The 25467-nt window shown below is 32.0% G+C and overlaps 1 protein-coding gene across 1 annotated transcript; it reads left to right on the top strand.

Moving 5' to 3' along the window:
- Positions 1 to 37: 37 nt before the first annotated feature.
- ATG3 (autophagy related 3) lies at positions 38 to 24201 on the top strand. Its single transcript, XM_051985290.1, has 12 exons — positions 38 to 381; positions 3167 to 3208; positions 8082 to 8131; positions 9752 to 9822; positions 11502 to 11609; positions 14361 to 14410; positions 16324 to 16402; positions 17862 to 17896; positions 18195 to 18350; positions 19272 to 19399; positions 22476 to 22544; positions 23939 to 24201. The coding sequence occupies exons 1-12, from the start codon at positions 310 to 312 to the stop codon at positions 24018 to 24020; spliced, it is 942 nt and encodes a 313-aa protein (XP_051841250.1). The 5' UTR covers positions 38 to 309; the 3' UTR covers positions 24021 to 24201.
- The last annotated feature ends 1266 nt before the right edge of the window (positions 24202 to 25467 follow it).

The following is a 25467-nucleotide window of genomic DNA, read 5'->3' as shown; positions in this document are numbered from 1 at the left end:
AGGAGAAGGCGCGCGCTGGAGGGAGGGGTGCGCCGCCGCGCTCGTCCGCTTATCTTCTCCCAACTTTCCCTCGGTTTAACTCCTGGCGGCCGGCGCGGTCTGAGATAGCGAGCTCTCGCGCCGGGAGCCGGCTGCCCATCCCCCGCGGGGGCCGCTTGTGGGGTGGGAGGCGACCGCGGGGGGCAGGACACCCAGGTCCGCTCCGGTTCCGGTCCCATCCCTCTGCCCCCTCCCCCCCTTATCTCCCGCCCCGAGCTCCCGGAGCCCAGTGCGCGGCCCGTACCCCGCGCCGCCGGCCCCGGCCCCGGGATGCAGAACGTGATTAACACGGTGAAAGGGAAGGCGCTGGAAGTGGCCGAGTACCTGACCCCCGTGCTTAAGGTAACCGGCCTCGCCCCCAGCTCTGAGGGAGAATAACCGGGATTCCTGTCCTGCCCTTCCCGCCGGGGATGCTGGTGGGGATGGGATGGGGCCGGGGATCCACTGACACTTAGCAGAGACGGCATTAATCGGTGTGCGACCCTGGAGCTTGTGCCAAGGACCGCCTCGGTGCCATCGAGTCTCGTCAGCTGCTGATTGAGGACTGTTCGCACCGAGAAGTCAGGGCTAGGGAAACTTGATTGTAGTCCTGCTACTTGGGTGACCCTCCCTTAAAAGGATGGCTTTAGGAACTGCTGCTTCAAGTCTCCCTTTCTCCCCTCCTGTCTTGGCCTCTATATGTTCCGTCTTCCAATACTCACTTTAGTGCTTGAGCATATTCTGGGATTTCGTGGTCCTCAGACAGCAGAGCCTGGAGCAAATGTGGGTGAGGGTTGCAGAGGGACAGATTTTGGCATCCTGTAAGGAAAAACTTCTGGAAAACTAGTTCTATCAAAAAGTGGAATGGAGTGCCTTGGAAAGTAAGTGTACCTCATCTCTCTCCTGAGGTCTTCATGACCACTAATGTCAAATGTCAGGCTTGAAAGCCATTTCTTAGCTATCATTTGAAACTAGCTGACATTATAGCTAACTGTGGTGTCAAATCCAAATAGAAAAACGATCCCTGCTGGCCACACATTGAGTTAGAAAAACACAAAATTAACATCTCTATTGTATTATATTTTTATTTTGTTAAACATTTCCCAATTAATCAGGTTCCAGCAGTACTTGGGAATTTTGCTACCTGATTTTGTCACTTCTACTTTAAAACACTGACATTCTGTAAGAGAATGGCTTAGAAATTTAGAATTTAAAACGATCACATCTAGAATAGTTTAGAATAAGATTTGTTTACTTAACTTGAAATATGTTGATTGCACTTACAAGTTATTGAGTGATGTAGACGTGGTATCTACGGGGTATGGACTACTCCTAGGATAAAAAAGATCAAGGAGATTTTGGAACAAAGTAGAGAAATTTAAATCTATTTTCATGCTGAAAAATTTTTGTCCTGGCCATGAAATTCCCCTTGGCAATACATATCAGCATTTCTTGTAAAACTTAGTTTTAGAGAATTAGCGGTAAGGGAAGATAAGTAACTGCCCAGGGTTATACAGCTAGTATTGTTGGAGGCCCTCACTGAAAAGTTGTTGTTTGTAATAAGTACTTTCTGTGCACAGCATTTCAATCTAGTTCCAGCTGCATCGGTTTGCTGCTGGAATTTGACAGTTATATAAATACAGTCTATAGAGAGACAAGAAAGCTTTTCTATGCAGCATATGTCTTTACTATTTCACCTTTAACCACCTTAATTGTTCAGGATACAGGTTTGGGAAACATGGCTATAAATTGTCTTAAAACATCAAATATTTTTTCTCTAAAAGTTTTTTTAAAGTACCATCTATTTAAGTTTTATGTTATGATTGAAGTATAAAACTGTAACTAAAGTTGCATCCTAAACATTTAAATTTGCAACAAACTTAAGACTTACATGAAATGATTCTAAATGAAATGAGCAGAATCATTTGCTTTCTCAAAGTACATTTTTCTTTTCCTCAGCTAGATACTGGTGGCTAACATTATAATTGGCACCAGATATAATCTTGTGGACTTTAGAAACAGATATAAAATTAGACCTCTTAAATTAATGCTAGTTTTTCTAATGAAAAACATCAAGTGCATTATAATGCACCTGGAAACAATTATAAAATTGTTCTATTTTCTTACTTTTCAAAAAACAGATTTATAGATAATGAAACTACTTCCTGCTTTTTTAAACTTATGTCACAAGCCATTAGAATCATATGATGGCTTTTTGTATATACCTACTTAGTTTTGAGAAAGATGTTAATTAACATTGTTAGCATTTAAACATCTTTGAAAATATCTAAGATTTGATTTATTTAAGACAGATGGAAAGCTATACCTGACAAGCTGTAAACAGTAATAAGTACATAGTTCTAGCTCAAAACAGCTAAGGTTTAGGTCTGTTAAGGGGAAAATGCATGTGGGACTGTGTTTTTTAATGATTTATGTCATAAGGCATTAGAATCACATAATGTGAGAAAACTTAAGTTGAGTCTATTGGGAGTTGTTTATATATATGATTAGAAATGAAGTAAACACAAATGAGGAAACTTTTTTTGGTGAAAGACCATAGACCCATTGTAGAAATTAGTTGGGAATCACAAAGTGAAAAGTAACTTTGGATTTTTTTTTTTTTTGGAAAGAAATTCTTACTTTTAAAATTGAAATTAAAAATCTTTAAAATATTAAATTAGAAAAACAAGTAGATTAGAATACAGAATATCTATTTGGCTTGTTGAACCCAACTCTATATAATTAGCTACAGCTAACTGTAGCTGTCATGTAACTTTGCTGGGTCCAATTTTTTTCAGGGTATTCTAAACTTCCAGCTAAATATCAAAGAAATTTTGATATAGGCTAAACAGAATTGTGATACTTAAACTAGTGCAGTCTTCATTAGCAGAAAAGTTATTTCTGAGCAGTTTGGTTGTCAAGGAAGGTCAAAAGTGGTATGAAGTTTCTAAATTCCATTTCTAAGATTTCAGAATCTAATGGAGGAGAAATTAGATAAGTGTTGTAGTGCTTTTAAATATCTTTATATGTCTTTGATACCATTTCAGTTGTTTATACAGTAAAAATTGTGCATATGTAAGGCTCATTGTATATAAAGAGCTCTAGGTTTATGCTATATCTAAGTGAATTTTATTTTGATTAATTTCAGGAATCAAAATTTAAGGAAACAGGTGTGATCACCCCAGAAGAGGTAAGTTTAATTTCTTTTACTTTTCTTTGTAAAAGATTTTTAGTAGTTTTCTCTGATTTTGATAATTTGATAAATTCTTTAGTTATGTACTGCTGGATGGAACTTCCATATCTATTAAATCACAGATTCATTTGAATCATAAACCTTAATTGTATTAAATAATGGGTTTTTTTTTCTCATATTAAAAATATCCTGAATTCTTAGCTTGCTTGGAGTAAAATTAATACTTTTCCTCTGATTGCAGATTTTACAGAAATGAACAGCTCAGCTACTTCCTGTAGAAGGGATTAATTCTTCCTCCTTTTCTACTTTACCGAATTTTTGTGTAATTCCTCTTTGCGTAGGAATAGAAAAGATGTAAAAAATCAGGTCATCTAAGCTCATTTCAGATTTACATGGCACTGATGCTTGATTTAGCTTTACCTGTGCAAAGACTATTCTATGGTGTTTACATTTTAGCTTTTCTAAAATGTTCCTTTCTATTCAATAAGTTTAAAGCTTCTACTGTATGCAGCCTACAATGTGAGATACTGCCTAAGTGTTTTAATTGAATATTTCTACTTATACTGAGTAGTTGCACCTTCCCTTTCAGTATTCACTCTTAACAAATAAAGTAGAACTATATATGTTACAAACTATATAATGATATTATTAGTTTTTTTTTAAATTATGAAGCTGTATTATAAGAAATATGAATCCTCCTACAACAAAAATCTGTGTAATCATGGGTTTCTGACCATATGTCCTGGTTAAACTGACATTATAATGCTTGGAATCCTAAAGATTAGATCAAGAAATTATAAAAGCCACTGCAGAAGGTGAGACCCTATTATATAGCTGCCCTTGTGTGCCCTGTCTGCTTTGGTATGTTTCCCCACTTACCTAAATATCACTGCTTTGGAACTCTTTTAGTCTATTGGAGGTAAAAAAAGTCTTAGTCCATTTCAATCTAAATTTACTATTTACATGAATTTGTGACTTAATTTTATAAGCATATATCAGCTTTATTCTTTGATTCTTTTAGATACCAATGCCATCTGTATTATCTTTTATGAACAGCTGGAAAAGTTATATCTGGTTCATTTAAAAATATATTTTTAATGAACTAGTACAGATTTTGAAGTCTTCTATTGTTTAAGCTTTTCTCAATTGATCTTTCCTTCCCCCCCCAAAAAAAATGTTATAAGCAAGTTGATTATAATGAAAATATAACTTTATTAATTTGAAGGAAAAACTAGTTTGTCATGTTTTAAAATGAATCGTGTTGGATAATCTTATAAGGATAGCAGTAGTGTACCATGCTTATTAGCAATCCTGGAGAATTCTAAATGTGAGATGCCAAAAGGATAGTGATATATTTTTAAGTTTTTGACTGACCTTCAAGAAAAAGTAACAATTTTAGTTTTAGAATAGTTTACTTTTACACACATACAAAATGTGTATTTTAGAAATGATATTTTGAATATTGTTCTGAAGAATTGAAAGCCTAAATCCATGCTAAACAAATTGAGTTTGGGGAGATTAAAAAATTTTTTTAAATAATTTTTTTATGTTTTTAAAATATATATATATTTTACATTACTGTCATTTCCATATATATGTATCCCTTCACAAAGAAAACTATCCTTATTACAAAGGAGTACATAATAAAAGTTAGTTCAGCAAAACAAGCCAACATACTAACCAAATCTGAGAGTATATGCAATCTCCTATGCCATATCTTCCACCTCTACTAAGGAGGGAAGTACAGTTTGTCTTTTTTTTTTTCCTTCAGTACCAAACTAAATCATAATTAATCAGTGATCAGTTTCCCCCACTACAAGCTATTTTTTCATTTACATTATAATAATTGTTGTATATATTTTTCCAGTTGTGCTTGTGTCACTTTACATTAGTTCATATTCTTCCTATGCTTCATATTCCTATAGCATAGTAATTGTCTATTGCATTCATTTATCACAATTTGTCCATTCACCAGTGATGGACAGAGCAGATTTTTTTTTTAAATATTGGTGGTCTCCCAGACAAGTTTCACTGTCTAAAATAATTTGGCACAGTTATGTGACTGTTTTTATTGACTACCCTCTCCTTTTCCCCCATTACTACAAATAATTTTAGCACAGATGGACTTTGCTAAATCAGTACACACAGTTTTGTCTGGTCTTTCTTATGACTGTGGATATTTGCTCAATTATAAGACAGTTATAGTTAAGGAAGTAGAATAATGTTTGAATAATATCTCACATTTATATTGTACTTTAAAGTTGAATAATGCACTTTACTCGCCAAAGCTTTATATTTATTGGGATTGTTGGTGTGAACTTCATCTTAATAGTTGGAGAAACTGAGGTTGAGAGACTATAAATGACTTGCCCATGGTCATGAATTGTCAGGTGGAATTAATCCCTGACTTTCCTTTTTAGATGTTTCACATCAAGGGCTAAACTAATGGCCTTGCTACCATTCACTAAAACATGTATTGAAAGCTTATTTCCTAAAGTGTTCTCTTTTATAAAAAAGCATTACTAGCTAGTAGTACCTATGCAAAGGTTAAATAATTTTTTGGATGAGGATAGTGCAGTTATAGAGTGAGATTAAGCCTGGAACTGGAATAGAGAGAGAAATAAAGTTTCTGAAACTTCCTAGCTTATAAAGGGAATACTGTGGCTCTCTCATATAGTTAAATGAAAAAAACCTGAAATAGCAGAATTGTGGTGTGATTACTCTGCTCTGGCTAAAATATCTCCATAACTTTTTTCCATCTAATTGCATGTTGTAAAAAAAAAAAAAAAAAGTAAGTTTTATTATGGTAGAGAAGTTATTACTTACTTATTAGCAAAATATACTTTTACTTAGCCTTGATAAGAGAATTATAATTTAAAATATTTAAAACAAAAAAAAAATTTAAAGCAAAACAGGAATAAATATAATTTGTCTATCGTAAAGTAAGGTTGCATTCTTTTGAGTACTATGAACTATTAGTATGTTGCTTAAAAGTCACTGAATAAAGCCAAAGTTTTTGCAGTTATATGCATTTGAGTCAGTAACTGAAATGTCATGTCTGTGAGATATGAAGCAAATCGTTGTAAGAAGGAAGAAAGGTAGCAAAGGTACTCCATTTACCTAATAAATCTCATCTATTTTTATGGTATTACCTTCCTTAGAGCTCATTCTGAAACACTTAGGAAAGTGAAAATAGGGTAACATTGATTATACATTCTGCATAGAATATATTGGAATTATATATCTCAACTTTGCCATTAACATTTTAAGAAGATAATTGGGTTCTAATCTCTTCTACTACTAACTTGCTATATGGTTGTTCCCACCCCACCCCCGACTTCAGTTTTTTCATCTGTAAATGAGTAGTGTCTTCCAGATTTAAGAATATAAAATAATCTTATTACTATCCTTTTCTTAAAATGTTATTCTCCAAGTGTTTGATATCATGTTAATCTATAATCATTTTGTCATTCTTACCATGAAACAGATTCCTTTATTCAGTATTGAAAACTTAAGGAAGATATCTTTTTTTCAGTGCAATATATTCTTTAGTAACAAATAATTTAGAAATATTCCCAAATGATTAGGAAAATGTACATATCTCTTGTTTGTTAGTTTGTACTGCAAAATATGCTTATTAGGAGACTACTCTGAAGAATATATTTTCTAGTCTACCTGAAGGTAAGCTCATCTCTTGACCAGATTGAAAAATAAAATAATAGACATGACACTTAAAAAAATTCCACCATTTAGGTCAGAAATATATATTTGCCTTTGCATATTATGCAGTATCTATGCTTGGACGATTCTGATTCATATAATGTGTAGAAGTTCTTCAAACGTCTAATAGCAAGTTTTACATCTTTATTTCATTTATCTCTTCTTTGCATGTCTACTGTACATTCCACACTGGAATGTATTCTTAAAATTGAGCATATCGGAAATGAAAAACATATACCCACAGTGTATGTAAACTTGGTTCTTGCGTAAATAATATCAAAATTTTCCCTATACTTTACCCTATTACTCTTAATGAATTTTCAGCTAATGACAAATATGAAACACCTGGAATACATATAACAGCTTAGAGGGAGTAGTGAAATAAATTTTAAAAACTTTTTTCAGGTCCAGGAAGTTTTGTGATTTAGTGAATGTAAAATAAAACTTTCTAATAAGAGAGTGGGTGAGCCTGTCAAATATAATAGAAAAGATTTCTGAGTTTGGTAGGAGATTGAATTAAATGAGTTTTGATGTCCCAACTCAAATAAATATTTATGAATTTTGTATTTTGTTGTCTCAAAATATATACACATTTATGTGATTGCATCAGTGTAAGAAATTCCCAATGTATAAACTCTCTACTGATTCCTATAGACAGCTCTTTTGTAACTTATAGTCTTAATTTTAAGGTTCTGAGAAATTGACAGTAGTTACCCAGGAAATAATGTGTCAGTACTGTACTTGAATAAGATCTTTTTGATTCTAATGCTTGCTTTATCTATTAAGCTATATTACTTCTCATAGTTATTCATTCATGAACATTTTAAGTTGTAATTTTATTATTTTGTAATCTTCACAGATGGCTACTTTATAATCTACTGATAATTATCTTAAACTCAGTTTATTTCACTTTCGAATTGAGTTTAAGCTTTTTTCAATGTTTAAACTTTTGAAATTTAATAATCATCAGAGATAGATCTAAAGACTGGTAGAACAGGTTTAGTTCCTGAGGGCATTTTGAATTTAAATGTGTTGTTAAGGTTGCGTAGGATAATCAGATTGGTATCTTGCCACTTGGTATCCAATGATATTCAATCTTTTTTTCCCTTTTCCTATTCTTTCTTTTATCTTTCCTCCAAACTCTGAATAGTTTGTTGCAGCTGGAGACCATTTAGTCCATCACTGTCCAACATGGCAATGGTAAGTAAACTTCAGAGAGATTAAATTTTAGATATAGACTATGGTTTGAAATTATATGAAGCTGCATTTGACACAGTTTCAAAATATATAGCTATGTAGTTTTGATAAATTTACCAAGGACTTCTTGATACTGAAAATAGTTCAATGTTTCTCAAAGTGTGGTTAATAGAGAAGGAAGTAAAAATTAGTTTTTGTTTTGTTCTGAAAGCAGAAATGATAAAAATTTTTTGCTAAAAATCTTTTCTTTCCCTGTCTTGAGCTTCTTCCTTAATAATCTGTACATCTCAGCTTTTTATTATCTTGTTTTAAAAGCTCAAATGCCATTGAAACATGACTATTTTTTTTCTTTCCAAAATGAATTTTAAATTAATTATCAAGAAATAAGAATCACTAAGCGGTGTCTTTAATTAACCTGCTTTTGAGTTATATGTGTTCCCCAATTTATTTAAGACTCAAGATAAGGACACATTTAGTTCAGAAGTACAACTTCTTTTGAAAGTTCTGTAGTAGCCATTAAAACATTTATTGGATACTTTGGTCTGCAGGTGTTGAAGATTGGTGATTGTAAACTGGAGTCTATCAACTTCAAGGCTTTTAAAAGTAATTCTTAGGAAATCTCACTAAATTGAAGCAAAACTTAAAGAAAGACAAATATAAATAATAGAATATTTTAAGACAATTAGTCCTTATTTTAAGTGTATATACAGTAACAAATTATAATGACCAAAAAAGTTTTCCTAGGAGCTACTTTCATGTATGAAGATCATTTATTAATTTGTTTTTGTTTGAAAATGCATGCTATTGAAATAGCCTCCCAAAGGTGGAGAAATACATCTGTACTACTTTTTACATCCAAGATTTATCTAGCAAAAATCTTTTTAATTGAGAAATTTATTAAATTCCTGCCTATTGGTCATGGATTTGTGGGATACTGATTTCTATTTTGTTATATGTTAGCCTCAAAGCTTAATAAGCTAAATAGTTTTAAATTGGTTTTAGATGAGTTTCAACTCTAGTCTCTACCATTTGTGGATAAGCAGTTTTTGCATTTATCTTAGTTTTGATTTGTAAACTAGAACCTTTAATACTTTTAATCACATGTTTATACTACTTTCTTGGGCATTTCATCTGCTAAAATAATTGTTCTTATGCATGAGATATCCTTTTATGTTGCCTTTTTCTCAAAAGTTAATAAATAGGATTAAGAAACAGTAGAATGATAAAATGTTTTTTGTTCTGAGTGAATGTAGTTATTAAGTAGTTTAATATTATTCTATCCTATTGTAGCTAAGTTTATATTTACTTGAGCTCCTCTCTCTTAAATATTTTTTATAATGTCTTAATGCATATCTAGTCTTTATAAACTAGTTATGTTGTTCTTAGTGTAAGTTATTGTCTCTTTTTTGAACGTTTGAGCAAATCACTTGTTCTTATTTTTTAAAGTCATCTCCTAAACACACTCTGAAAAATGCTACTAATAATAGTTCAGCAAGGCACTATCCTAGGCAACGGTTTAAGGATTCTCTGTGCTTTGTTTTCAAGGTTTTAATGTGATAGTTTTGAATTTACTTGAATGTTTTTTTGTTTGTTTGTTTGTTTGCTACTTTTTACTTTTTTAAGGGCTTCAGGGGAAGAATTGAAAGTCAAGGCATACCTTCCAACTGGCAAACAGTTTTTGGTAACTAAAAATGGTAAGATTTAAAAAAAAATTTTAATAAGTTTTTTTTCTTTTCAAAATTCATGCAAAGATAGTTTTCAACATTCACCCTTGCAAAATCTTGTGTTCCAGATTTTTCTCCTTTCCTCCCCCTCACCATCTTCCTCCAAATAGCAAATAATTCAATATAGGTTCAACACTTGCAATTCTTTTAAATGTATTTCCACATTTATTATGCTACAGAAGAAAAATCAGATCAAAAAGGAAAAAAATGAAAGAAAAAAAAAGGAAACAAACAACCACAAAAGGGAAGGGGGGGGGGGGGAATCCTATTTTGTGATCCATATTCAATCCCCATAGTACTCTGTCTGAATGCAGATGGCTCTCTCCATCACAAGGGTATTAGAATTGGTCTGAATCAGCTCATTGTTCAAAAGAGTCAAGTCCATCAGAGTTGATCATCATATAATCTTGTTGTTCTGTAAAGTGTTCTCTTGGTTCTATTTGCTTCATTTAGCATCAGTTCATGTAAGTCTCTCTCTAGTCCTTTCTGAAATCATGCTGCTGATCAATTCTTATAGAACAATAATATTCCATAACATTCATATACCATAACTTATTTAGTCATTTTCCTGCTTGATGGGCATCCACTCAGTTTCTAGTTCTTTGCCACTACAAAAAGTGCTGCTACAGATATTTTGTACATGTGGCTCCTAGATTTTTTTATATTAATGAAATGTTATAAATCTTGGATTAGTAGAAAAATGTAATTACCCAAAAATATAGAAACTAAAAAAAGTGCTAATTCTACAAGGATTGGTAAATGTAATCATACTTGCCTTCTTGACTTTGAGAAAAGCTATGAAAACTAATGAAATTGTGTACTCTAAAAATAATTATGGATTATCTGAAGCTTTAGGAGATCTTCTAAATTGCTTCCCTCTTTTTTTTTTCCAGTTTCATTTAATTTATTCCATGAAAAATCAGACTCTGTGTTGAATCTCACTTTTAACCAGTTTGATTCTTTTGTATTACTGAAAAGATTGTTACGGGTACATGGCATCTTATTCAAAGTAAAATGCTCTTTAACTCAGAGTTTAGAATCTTTAGGGAAGAACAAGATTAAGAGTTGTTAAGTGACACTTTAAAAAGTCAGATAGTAGGACAGCTGAATTCATTAGATTAGTACACATTAGCAGTTTTAAGTATGTTTTTATCCTTTTTTTTAACCCTTTAAATAAATGAATGTAAAATGATTAAAAAACTAGTTTGAGAGTCTGTAAAGCAAGTAAGCAAATTGAAAGGCACCTCTACCACCCTTTTGACTGGCAGATGGTACCTTTCTCTTTCTTCATGTCTGCCTACTCTTCCCCTGCTTGGAACATCAGGGCTACTGTCACTGTGCAGTGTCAGCCAATTCCTCAATGTCACCTTTTTTTCAATCTATTGCCTTCCATGTCTGAGCAGATAGGATAATGGTATTACTAAAAACCAAGCCTTTCTGGCATTTTTCTTGGTAGTTTTGTCTGTCAGAGAGTTTTATGTAGCAAAATAAGTATAGATTATGACTCAGTAACATTTTTAAGAGCATTTTAAATAGTGTCTCTTGAAAGTTTTTGTGTTCATCCTTTGTGAACTAAAGATTTATTGAGAAGAAACACTCCCTTTTCCCTAAAGGATGAGTCAATAACTTCATTTATCCATTTTCTTTAGTGCCTTGCTATAAGCGGTGCAAACAAATGGAATATTCTGATGAATTGGAAGCTATAATTGAAGAAGATGATGGTGATGGGGGATGGGTAGATACATATCACAACTCAGGTAAGTAAAGATATGGGAATAGAATGGCACATATAAAATTTGAAAAAACTTCATAATCTTTTACAACATTCTTTAAGCAGAAATTGTTCATGGGGCTTAGTTTTACTTGCAGAGAACTTTTATTTTTAAGCAAGTAAAAATAAAAGATATAAAAATTTTACTCTGAAGAATACTAGATTCCTAAAGTACTTATAGTCCCAGTTGTTCTTTAGAGTTTGTACCTTTTTTATTTTTATTTCCTTATTTTTTAAAATAACTAAATTACTTATTCATTGATAGTTCTGCAATTCTATTATGTGTGTGCCCTTTCTCTACCTTCATTGTCTTCCTGGAGTGTTAGCTGCTTGAGGTCAGGAATCATGTCTTATTTATCTTAAGTTTCATTCCCAGTGCCTTGCAAATGGTAGGCACTTGATGGATGTTTGAATGAATCTTAAAAGGATTCTCAACTGATTGCCCTGCTTTGATCTGTGTCGCTATACATTATAATATAAGCAGTTCATTTGCAAACAGTTTAAAAATAGTAATAATAACTTATATTTTTATTCAGCACTTTTTTGTTACAAAGCTCTTTACATATATTATCTTATTTGGTCACACAGCCATTAAGTGGTGGAGCCAGGACTTGGACCCAGGTCTTCTGACTACAAATCCAGTGCTCTTTCCACAAGTTGTAAGTTGGTTATTTGGAACTCTAAAACCATTTTCCCATAGAAACAATATTATAAATGCGTGAGCTTGTTTTAACCATTGTATTGCAAAAGTATGGTACTAATAGTATTATTTTAATTATATCTGGCTACCATTTATAACATTGTTTCTATGGAAAAATATATTTTGAGTCCCAACTTGTGATATTAGGAACATATCCTCCTACTTAGTAACTTGTTAGCTTTCTACACTTCTGCATATTAGAAGCAGCTCTTTACATCTCCAAGTCTACATAAAAGAAAAAGCGTCTTTCTTCAATTCTGCATCTGCCTTAGAGAAGGCACCTCTCTACATGTCTCCATCTGCATAAGAGAAGGTACTTCTCTAGGTCAGTCATCCTCTTTGCGTTCAGAAATGGGGTACAAACGGTAGTTTGGGGAAGTGGAGATTTGAAGGGATTGCTTTCCCACATTTATTCTGTGTGTCATTGGTAATTGAGTTTTCTTAGTTGGATAGCACCTCTAATCCCAAAGTTTGCAATTTTATATTTAAATTTAAAATATATAAATGTTTTCCCACACTGAGTAGGATATTTGAAACTCCTTTTCTCTAACCTTTCCCCAAACTTTTGAGCTACTGTGTTTTATGAAACTAAAGTTTTACTGCACCTAGAGGATATAGCAAAGAGAAAGTATTAATAAAATTCCTTATGGTCTGTTTCTTTTGAAGAGAGAACTATGTTAAGGTTAAAGAGATTTTGAATTCATTCATTTTGTAAGCCAGTTAGTTTTAGTTTATAACCATTCAGGAAGTAGTAAGTTCCCCATCACTGAATGTCTTCAAGCAGAAGCCGATTGTTATTTAGTTAATTCATGCTTCCGGTAGGGATTGGGAAAGTTCATTTCCTAGATCTCTTCTAGCTCTGAGACTCCGTGGTTATGATCTCAAGTATAATTTTTATATATGACAGGCCACATAATTTCTTATTTGATAAGGTATTTATGTATAGGGAGCACTGATTCTTATAGAAAATGTCTTTTGACCTTAAGTTTCAAAATTCATTATTTTAATGCCATATGGTTTTTCTAACAATCCTTGAGAATGTTACTTTATAAGTGAGAGTAATTTCAGCGTACCTTCTTTGACATTGTCAGTGATGGTTCTATGTAAAAAATTTTGATTGAATTGGGATTTCTATTGTATTTAGATCGAGCCACTTTTTTTAAGGGAATAAAGATACATTTATCAGAGAAGCACTTAAAAATTTTTCATATTTATGTTATGATAAACATTTTATAATGAATTTATGTGTCTTCATTATTTTACCAGTGCTATAACAAACCCTATTACCAAACAAACCCTATTATCATAAGAATTTTTATTTTAGAGTAGTATGAGTTGTGGCCATAGATTTTAGTGCAGGCATTTAGGGGATTGATATATCCAAGTATTATCAAAATGGTATAGGAACTGACAGTTGGCAGTTGACTTTGAATAACTTTTGGGATTCTGGTTCCCTAATGTGTATTTCTTTTTCATTCTTGTCAAAGCATCTAGTCAAAAATGTTGGCAGATGTTTCTAACTTGGAAGCAGTACCATGTAGCTTATTACTACCAACTATTTGGCATTTTTAGCATATTCTTACCAAAATATCTAGGTTCTGAAGATTGTAGAGTGTCTCTGTTTACACATACCTAGGATTACTTAGATTCTTCTGAAGCGATAGCTCAAATAAATCTCTTGGAAATGAATAAAATACAAATGAATATATTTTCGATTTTAATCTCTCAATAAAAATATCTGTTAGGAGAAATCATTTTAGCACATAAAACTAATTGAGAAATAATCTAGTATGAAATATAGGATTATGAGTGAATGGACATATTTTTATTAATTATAAGACATGAAATTTCATTGAGGTTCCAATGCCTATATTTGTACAGTGAAGTTATCACTTCCTTAATTTTTAAGAAAGTTGTGAAGATTTCACCAGTACTTTTAAAATATTTTGGTTCCCTTAACTAAGAGTCTGTATTCATACCAGATAATGAAGAATTTTTAATCTAATATTAGTAATTCTGATCTGTTGAATTTTATAGGTATTACAGGAGTGACAGAAGTAGTTAAGGAGATTACCCTGGAAAGCAAGGTATTAGTTTAATTTTTTATTTAATCTGAAGAGTATATTAAATTTTATTTATTTATTTTTAAGAGAAATTTTTATATCAATTTATCCAGTTCAAATATTGGGCTACTCTACTGTGAAAATTCAACCTTTTCTTAGTATTTTTTCCTTCATGTATAAGCTCTTCCTAAGCTCTTCTCCTTGTTTTCTTAAATCTCTTATTTAGGAAGTTTTTGATATTCTGAATGTGGGAAAACCTCATTGGTTCATATGAATTGGCAAGTTCAATCTGAATTATAGATTATTTTAAGATAAATGTAGCTTTGTATTCACGTATAAACAGCAACCTAATGGAAGTTCTTGGTAGATTTTCCTGCTTTAAAAATAAGATTGCATGGGTAAAGCAACTGAAGCACTAGGTGTAAGTGATGCTTATTGGCTTTTGAAAATTGTGCTGTAACTATTTTTCAAAGTAGTTTAAGCATTCTCTCAGCAATCTTTTATGCAGTATTAAATTGACAAGCATTTTGTTTATAGAGACTAAAAAAAGATTTAGATTAGATTAGATTAGATTATGAAGAAGCTACTTCAAATTAAGGAGGTATTACTTTATAATAAATATATTTTCTTTTATTTTTTGGAGGAAGGGATATTCAGATTAGGGAAATAATTATCCTATGTTGAGGATTTCACTTAATCTAATGCTATACAACTAGCCAACTCTAAATTAGATGTGTGGTTATTTTAGTATTGCTTTTTTTCAGCCATGTAAAAAACCATACTTTACCAAAAAATATGGTCCTACTGTACATATTTATGCATGTACATATACATTTTATATAATATAAATAATTGAACTCATTCGAATTCCAACTCATGTTGGATACTTGATAACATGAGTAGATACTTGATAAAAAGAACATCTGAATTAAATTATCCTAGCCTTCATATATTTAGCAATAGGTCTTTGTTTTGGTTTAATGTTGATCTTACATCATTTCTTAAGTATTAGTTTGAGGGAGAAAAATTTATTCAAATTTATTTTTTAATTTCCTCGTGATAAAGCTTTAGCTTTCTTTTAAGATAAAGCTTTGTGCTGACTGATAAGTAACTCTTAGAGATTTACATTGGCAAACCTCTTTTTTAAAGAGGTACTGAAGAGCTAGTTAAAAGCTTTACACTGATGACTTTGCATCTTTAGAAGCAGTTAATATGATAATCTTTCTTAGCTTCTATCTCTATTTTGCATGGGGCAAATGACTTCTATCATTCATTATCTGTTATTACAAGCAAATATATTTTCCAGGCATAAGTAAACCATTGCTATGAATATTTTAACTTTTTGTTTCAATTTTGCTTTCATTCAGATTTGTACATTGCTTCTAGCACATGGGATAAAACCTCCTATGTTAAATTATTTGCTAAATAGTTTCTCATTTGCAATTAACCTCTTCAGATTCACTTTTGTTTGAAATAATAATTTTAAATGGCATGCTTGTTTTATTAACAAAGATAGTAGCTAAGATAAGGTTGAAAAATCTAGATTTAGAATTATACTTAATTCAGATATACTAAATGTTGGTCATGTAAAAATGATGATATTTTGTGGAGCACAGGTAGCTTTAGTAGTTGCACCCTAGAATTAATTTAAGGAAAATTTAAATTGATGACTTTACATATCTAAAGTGTTTCAATTAAGCATAATTTTTTACTTTAGTTAGATATAGGATATTTTGGTGAATTTTGCAGGTAAATACTTTTTATGGTACTTAACAAGATATTCATTTTACTTTGAGATAAAGTATGTTAAAAATATAGCTTAATTTTTTCTCACTAGAGTCTAGATTAATTCAATCTTTTTTATTGACAGTCTTTCTTTTTTTAAATGATTTATTTTTAAATTGTACTATAATTGTCTTTAAATGTTATTTTCAAAGGATAGCATAAAGCGAGACTGCTCAGCTTTATGTGATGAGGAAGAAGAAGAAGATGAGGGAGAAGCAGCAGATATGGAAGGTATTTTTTCTTTGGACTGATTTGAATCATTATAATACTAATTTGAGGATATAAGCCTTAACAAAAAAATTTCTTGAAATATAGTATAGAAGGTTTGCAGACTGGGGAAGGGAAAGAAGGAGGCAGGAAAGGGCTGCACACCCATGGAATAAAAGGGCTGACACACATTTCAAGGACAAACAGGGAAGTGGGTGAGGACAGAGGCAGGAGAAGGAGGGAGAACATTTAGGGCTGGGGACAGATGTATCCCAGCATGGGTTGATAGAAAAACAGATGGAGAAGGAGACATTTAGGCAGGTGGTTGCACCAGGCAAAGGTCTCCTCTCTTGACTCCTGAGGTCTTTAGCCAAGCTTTCCTTTCTCCCCATCTGCCCTGTGCATTTCTCCATGTCTCTGTTTTTCTGCTTTTACTTGGAGGTTGGTTGGTTTGTTTTTTTTTTTTTTTGGTAGAGGAGAATGGGATTCCATCAAGTACTGATCTCAGACAAGAGTGAAGAGAGAGACCACAGCAGTGTAGTGTCACGTGACCATTGAAAATTCTTTATGTAAAGTTGAATTTGTGTATTCTGTTTCTCTAGGTACATATACATAAACACATATATGCACATGCATATATACATACATATTTGTGTAATATTAATTGCTGCTGTCACATAAAGAATAATTTGCACTTTTTTGCCTTATAAGAATATAGGCTTATTTGCAGAATCACATGGTTAAAAACTTTTATTCTCTACAAGTTATGTAAAACCTTGCATAACCTAGCAGTTTCCTAGTTTACAAAGACTAAAAATGTCTTCCTGTTTTGTAATTCTGGAACTTACACGTTATATCTTAAGTGTAACAACTAGTGGGAAAAGTGTATCTCTAGCTTTGTCATGCCAGTTGTTCTTATTGCTGTGATCTATACCAGAATATGCTAGGTTCCAGATGTTTAATTCAGTTTTTTACCAAGTAGATGAAATTTGTGTAAGTGTACCGTGTTGTCAATTCCTTTTTCTGGTTATTTACATAAGCATTTTGAAAGTCCATAATTGTATTGGATTCCTTCACTAATGCTTATTGCAGCGGTCTTTATTTTTGTAGTTTGTGAATTGCTGGGTTCTAGAAAACATCAGTATGGTCATGGCCATTTTGGTGAATGAGTCTTCAAATGAGCTAGTCATTCTTAGAAAACAAAACATTCTCCTCAGAAGTTCTATGCTTGAGCTTTTGTAGCTTGATACATAGAATGTCATTTTGTACTTTAAGACAACCTTATAGGGGCCAGGTTAACTTCACATTACAATGAGGCATTGGAGTTGAACTTAAGGAGAAAAATTTTCTTACTGTCATTTTTTAAAACAAGGTAGTTTTTTTTGGTGGAGGGAGGCAGGGGTTTAGACACACTGAAATGGTGATGTATTGTAAATTTTTTATTCTTATTTTCATTAATTGTATTTTGTTTTTCCTATCACAGAATATGAAGAGAGTGGACTCTTGGAGACAGATGAGGTTTGTAAATGGGCTTCTCAATTGGTATTTTTTAGTGGTTAAGTTAATCTTCCAAAGATATATTCACATTCTTGTTTAAAGTTTCTAATGAAAAGTTTTAATTTTGACTTAAATTATTTCCCTTTGGGAAAATAAGTTAAATGTAAAATAAACAGAGTAAGAGAAACAGTTTATAGGATTTATCATAAACAGCTAACTTTATATAGTGTTTTAAGGTTTTCAAAGCATATTATCTTATTTGTTAATAATTTTTTCTTCTTTTTTTCTTCTTTTTTTGGGGGGGGCATTTGTACCTCAGGCTACTCTGGATACAAGGAAAATAGTAGAAGTTAATAAAGCTAAAAATGATGCTGGAAGTGAAGATGCTATTTTACAAACCAGAACTTATGATCTTTATATTACATATGACAAATATTATCAGACTCCAAGACTCTGGTTATTTGGTTATGATGAGGTAAACCTATAAGGAAATAATTTTATGGAAATAATATGCATTGTTAGATTTGTTTTTTGTTCTCATGTGCCTAATATTTGTGATTTTATGAGACTGGTTTGGTTTTTATACCTAATACTTTTGAACTTGAATTTGTATTTTGAAGAAATTGTAAATTAGGACTATGTTAATAATGTTTTAAGCATATGTTGATCATTACTTTATTATCATTAGTCTCTTTGGTTCCACCTACAGTTTTATGTTTGAATTTTTATTTCCAAAATTTAAGAGAATCAAACTTAGTTTTTTTTCCCCTAGATTTGTTACTTTTAATAATATGGAACTTTATAGCACCTTGTAATTTTGAAAATACTTTCCTTACAATATCTGTGTGAGTTAATATACAAGTATTATTTTTCTCCAGATTTTACAGATGAGGAGACTATATATACAGAGAATTGAGAGAACTTGCCCACATTCACCTCCCCAGAACCTAACAGAGCCAGGAGTAATATCTGGGTCTTCCCAGTCTGTCCTAGTACCTGTCTATAAGATCATATGGTTGTATTTTTTTTGCCCAAACCTTGTTAAGTATTTGTCTTACTTCTTGAAATAAAAGAAAACACAACATACCCTCAAAGGAATAGCAAAAAGAAAGTGATGTATCAAAGTAAATTGGAGGTAAGGAATGATTGTTTTATCATTGTGCCTCCTGTATCTTTAAGGTATTATGTTTCACAAAGGTACCTTTTATGGACCCTCTCCTTGGCTCTAAAAATGTTTTCTGTCACCATTGATGAATCAGATTTTTCAAAAGCAGGATCTGGAGATTAAAGAAGGGGAAATGAAAAATGTAGAGTATTTGGGGAATTTTTAAGCCTTTCAAAAATACCAGTTGTTTAAAGATACTAAGCAATTTCAAAACATTCTCTGGGCCTTCAGCAACGACAGCCTTTAACAGTAGAACATATGTATGAAGACATCAGTCAAGATCATGTTAAGAAAACAGTGACCATCGAAAATCACCCTCATCTTCCACCTCCTCCCATGTGTTCAGTTCACCCATGCAGGTATGTTTGATTTCTTTTGCAAGTCTTATAATACACAGAGGAATGTCCTGGGAGCCTTTTTGTTACACAGATGCAGAAACCTAGACTTTTTAGACAAATGAGGTTTTATTTCTCTTTTCTCAAAAATGATCATTTGATTAATCTGCTAAGCATAGAGGAAAGTAAGAAAAATTCTTTCATGCTCATTTAATAATATTATTAATCATTTTGTCTTTACACATTTTACGGCAGCTAGGTAGTACAGGAGATAGAATGCTGGCCCTGGAATCAGTAAGAAGAGAGTTCAAATCCAGCCACAGACACTTACAAGTTGTATGGCCCTGGGCAAGTCACTGTTTGCCCTCAATTTCATCATTTATAAAATGAGCTGGAGAAGGATGTGACAAATAACTTTAGTTTGCCAAGAAAACCCCAGATGGGGTTATAAGGAGTCAAACTTGACTGAAATGAATAGACATTTAAACACATTTTTTCCTTTATTTTGTACATGTGTTTAGTTCTCAAGTGTGTCACTACGCTCTGGAATTGTGGACTGCATAGAAACCATGTAACTCTCAAGAATCCAAAAGAACTTTCAGATTTTATGACTATTTTTAGCAGATTATTTTGGAACAATCTAGATTGTTCTAGTATAAGCCTTTAAAAGTAATTACATAAAGTTTTAATGTTTTTATTAGTTACTTGTTAAGTTGACATACATAAAGAAAACAGACTGGTCTCAGAGTTAATTGTTACCAGTCAAATCCCTTTTCTCTAACTTTAGGTTCCTTAGCCAAAGGTTCCTAGTTAATAATCTCCTAAAGATGTTTTAGAACTATTTGTAACATTGGGGATCTGGAAGATCTGATGTAGGTGTAAAATTAAATCAGTTTTAACATGAGTGAAAAACATTACCTTTTCTATATTGTACTTATATTTACATATTTTACCTATAGGGAGGGCATTTGAAGGCTAAAATATCGAAGGCATTCCTGGGTTTTTATTTTTTTACATCTTGGTTTAGCATATTAGAGAATTAGTGGTTTAACTTAATTCAGGTCTGAATAAGTGGCGGGGAAAAAAGCAGTGCTCTAACAGCCATTCTTGTCCTAGAAAAACATTTTGATTAAAATAATATATAATGAACAAATACTAATTTCTGCCTCGAAGTAGAAGGATACAGAAGCAAAAACAAGGCATAAATAAGGAAAATAAATGGTAGATATGATTTAAACTTTTTTTTTTTTTTGGCTAAATTTAGGATACTGAGTGTGCTTCATAAACTGAAAGTTTTGCTTTCATAAATTGAAACATTACCTAAACATCACCTACAGATTTTCTATTCTGAGTGCTGGCTTCTGAACTCTATGCACTGGATTGTGCTATCAGTGAAGTTATTCATTTGTGTTCACTACTATCCTGTGTCCAAATCACTTAGTCTGACAGATTTAATCAGGTGTTAACTATCCTGGGGAGCTACTTGGGTTTGAGTACCACCCTGTTTTCCTTTTGACTACCAGCTAATTGATAAAATCTTCTTTCATCTTTTTTCTTTTATTAACTTCTTTTTGCCCACTAATTTTCATTTTTTAAAAAAATTGTGTCCTTCCCCAAACATATCAGAAAAATGCTGAATCTTATTAAAAACAGCAGTAACATAACATCAGAATTGTGTATGTGGGTTGGTGCATGCTTTTTTAGGTACATATGTATCTAACTGCTTGTAAATCTTATACAACTAGTTTTTTGCATATAAACATATTTTATTTAGTTCAAATTCTACAAATTTGAGGCTCTGTTCAAAATTGTTTTTAGTTTCTTAGGACTTTACTAGCCCAGAATGGATTCTTTTCACTTAATAATGGCATATAATATTAAAAGTTCTTAATCAGAAACTTTAAAAAAAAGTATGTAAAGAATAGTCCATATAAATATTCTATCTAAGACAGTCTTCAGAAACTAAAATAACCAGAGAAGGATGTTTCTGATCTCTTCTCTAGTCACTTCTGATAGAAAACTGCCATTAGCTATTTTTAGTAATTCCAAAAGTCTTCCTTTAAAAAAATATACCTAAACACAAATTACAGAAATTTATTCAAGTAAATCATGCACAGTTGTAATGGAATAAAGTTCTTTAATTTATTTAGAAGTTTTTCTTGTAGTAAATTTTTCCATTTCTCCTCATTTACCATTACTTTTGTATCCAAAAGAAGTATTAACTCACTGTTGCTAGGTCATGAACAAGAGAGGGGTAGAAAATTGCTAATTCTTTAATGTTAGTTACTTAGAACTCTCCTTGGCCCTGAATTATCTAAAAGTAAATTTTCTAAGAGATTTCTCTTGATTTGATATTTGACGATATCCTTTTTAATCCATCAATCAATAAATATTTATCAAGGGCCTACTTGATAGGCACTTCCTATCACTATAGGATAGTCCTAGGCACTATATTAGGTGCTTTTAGTTCTCACCAGTTGATATTGGTTCAGCTGTATGGATAGGAAAACAGGATAAATCTTTATCACAAAAATAAAGTTAATTTAAAATAAGAGTTGTATGATATCCTATGGAACAGAGTACCGGGAAAAAAATGTCATCAAATTCCAAGCAGCACAACAAATTTAGGAGATTAAAAACTCTACACTGCTTTTTTTTTTTTTTTTTTTTGGACTTTTTGACTTTTGGTCAAAAAGTCAAAAATCTGGCTATTCATGGCCATTATACAGTTATATTAATTTTTTTTTCAATATGAGATCAACTTTACTTTTACAAGCCAGAGTGTCTCAACAGCTTGCTTGAACTTGACAGTTCTAATTCTGAGATAGTAGACAAACTCACTCGTTAAACTCTTTTCTTAAGAAGCACTACTTTCTTTTGGAGTGTTCTCCCTTTCTGCTTCCTCTCTGCTTTTCTATACCACTTTATTTCTGAAAGCAAACTAGGTGAAGGACTTAGTATTTCTGAATCATTACATTAAAACAAAAAGTCACACTATATTTTTAAACTTAGTAGATTTCTTCCTTGTGCCATTGAGAAAATGCCATTTTTCACTTTGATATGATTGCCTTCTATTATTTTTGTTTGTTTTGTTTTTCAGACATGCTGAGGTAATGAAAAAAATCATTGAGACAGTTGCAGAAGGTGGAGGAGAACTTGGTGTTCATATGTATCCTTGGCTAATAGAAGTGTTTAGTTTTTGACAAACAGAATATTTTCTCTTTACATATGACATCATAACTTTGAAATTGCAAAGTTCCTGTTGTCTTAGAAATTTCCTCTTATATCTTGAAGACTTAATGAGAAGTCTTAGAATTTATTTTGAAACATATAGTGAGTTAAATTTTGCTTTGTTTCATGGTCATGGTCTGATCCTTTAAACTTAGATATGTGTATTTTTTTGTTCAAAAGGATTGAATAAATATATGTGAATATCTCTTCAAACTTTTCACTCATATTGGAAAAAAAAGAGGGCAGAGGGTGATTTGGTGGATCAGTAATACTATCTGCATGTAAAAAAGATAACATAAAGTACTTATTTTCTTCTTTTCCATCAATCATACTTAAAATTTAGTACGTTGATTTATATAATCATGCTTTATTAATTAGTATTAATATTATTAGTATTAGTATTATTCTCTATTAGTTTCTTTGCAGGATAAAAGGGGGTTGAAGATGAAGATAGAGAATGCAAATTGCACTAAAGCTGTTGAGTGAAAGATGCCAAAACATTAATTCATTTATGGTTATTGTTCACTGCTTCTCTTATTTTAGGACCTCATATAGAAACTTCAAAGGTAGTATACAACATTTCTTAGATTAGATTGTAGTTCTGGCCTTTTCTGGTGTCTATCTCTATGTCACCTAAAGTTTGTTTGGTTCGTTATACTATTGTCGAGATCTCAGACATGACAAGTTCATGTCCCAATGAACTTGAGTAGAAGATGTCCTGGATCTGGCTACTGTAGATCCTCCAGAAAAACCTGTTATTGAACTGATGTTGACCACATCTGGAGTTTTATATAGAACCAGTCATACCATAGAAAGCCAGTGAGTTTGATGTGTTTTGAGTTTGCATGTTGGCTACTAGATTTCATTGAAACCACTCAGTTTAGAAATTTTCTATTTAACTTTTTTATTGCTTTTCACATTGCTTCAGTGCGTTTTATAGATACCCCAGCATCTCTTATTTTCTAATTCTTGTTCTCCTGTTCTGTGATTCTTCCATCTTAGATTTTAATAGTCTATCCTTTAGTTTTTTGAAAAGTTAAATGATTAAATTATTTTTTTTCTTTCTTTTTTAAGGAATAATTTTCCCTTGTTCTTGCTTCAGATTTAAAAATGAGAAGCTATGAAGCTTTAAAGATACTGAATGGGATTAAGTAGTGGGATAGATATATAAATAATAAGACATAATGCATTGTGATTTGATACTTGTCAAAATATTTACTTTTTAGTATTTTCCTTATGATATGGTACTTTTTGTTAAATGCATTGGTATTGTTGCCTTATAAAAACATCACCTTTTTATAAAACTTATTTTCCTTAGCTGAATTTCATTAGGTATCTTCTCATTTTCCTGAAATTTGTACAAGCTGTCATTCCAACAATAGAATATGACTACACAAGACACTTCACAATGTAATGAAGAGATAATAAATTCTATACTAATTATTGATTCTAATTTTAAAAGATTTAACCTATAGATGTGACCATACTCACCAATGAATACAATTTCTGTAATAAAGGGACTTATGTTTATTCATTAAACAAAAAAAGACGTTCCATTACCAGCCTTGTTTAATAAAAATCTGTGTGCAAAGAAACTAGCTTAACTTGGCTTGTTTTATAAAATATTTCCCTTTATGCTAATTTCTTAATGATATAGTACTTCCATACTAAGATCTGTAAGAAGAGTTTCTGTGCATGAACTCTATGGTTATTAACTATAACCTTTATGATTTATTTAGGAAGTTTTAGGATAATAGTTTTAATGTAAATAAGCTATCCTTTTTTAAAAGTTTATAACTTTTCCCTACTAGAATAAATTTAGGCAACTTTGCTATATCTAGTTTAAATGATATATAATAATTTAAAATACATACTTTCATTGATAATTTTATATGGATTATATATAAATAAAGGTGGCATGACATAATGAATAAAAACCTGAGTTACAGTTCTGCCTGTGACACATACTAACTGTTACTATGAGCTAGTCACTTAATTTCTCCTTACCCTCCTTCCTCTCCTGTCAAAGTTCTATATAATGAAAATGGCCAGTACTGTCCCTTAAGTTTTACAAAGTGCTTTTAAATAGATCTCATTTAATTCTATGAGGTAAATGTTACTATTATCTCTTGTGCAGTAGATGTTTTTATTATTAGTATTTTGTAGATCAGGTAACTGAGGCTGAAAGATGTCCCCTTGAAAGGAAAACTTGCCCAGGGTCACACAGTAAGTGTCTGAGGGGTCATTCAGGTTCAGATTGTGCACACTAATAGTGATGCTCCTTGAATTCTGAGATGTTAACTTGCCCTACATAATAACCATACCAACAGAAGCACAGGTTCAGACTTAATAGGGCATTTGCATGTATATAGAGGTATGTGTAAATAGAACAACAACTTGAAATTCAGTGGAGGTGCACAAGTATCAGAGAGGGGAGAATCGGCATGCAAAAATGACCTGTAATTTCTGTTTCCATAAAATTGCTTCTTGGAGTTTTCTGCTCTGCTCCCAGATGTTTCTGTAATGATTGTTTCTTCGGAAAAATAAATGGAAAAGAGGGAAGATTCCAACGGAAGCAGGAGCATACCATTTGTCTCATCGGCCTAGCTTATACTGCAGATGATTATGGCATTGTACTCCTCAAAACTCCATGCTTCTCTGTTAGAATCCTTACAAATTGTTAAGTCATTAAAGTTGTTAGAAACAATGTTTAAATTTACACCTTTAAGAGTTTACATATTAGAAGTAGCACCTTTAAGAGAGTTTACACATTAGAGCTCACATATTGGAGTTCACAAGTACAGGAGATTCACAAAGTTAACTTTGTAACTTTGTGAATTCACACCTCCCATAATCTCACT

The sequence above is a fragment of the Antechinus flavipes genome, chromosome 3, assembly GCF_016432865.1.
Source record: "Antechinus flavipes isolate AdamAnt ecotype Samford, QLD, Australia chromosome 3, AdamAnt_v2, whole genome shotgun sequence".
In the NCBI taxonomy this organism is placed as follows: domain Eukaryota; kingdom Metazoa; phylum Chordata; class Mammalia; order Dasyuromorphia; family Dasyuridae; genus Antechinus; species Antechinus flavipes.
This window is presented reverse-complemented; position numbering and strand designations above follow the sequence as displayed.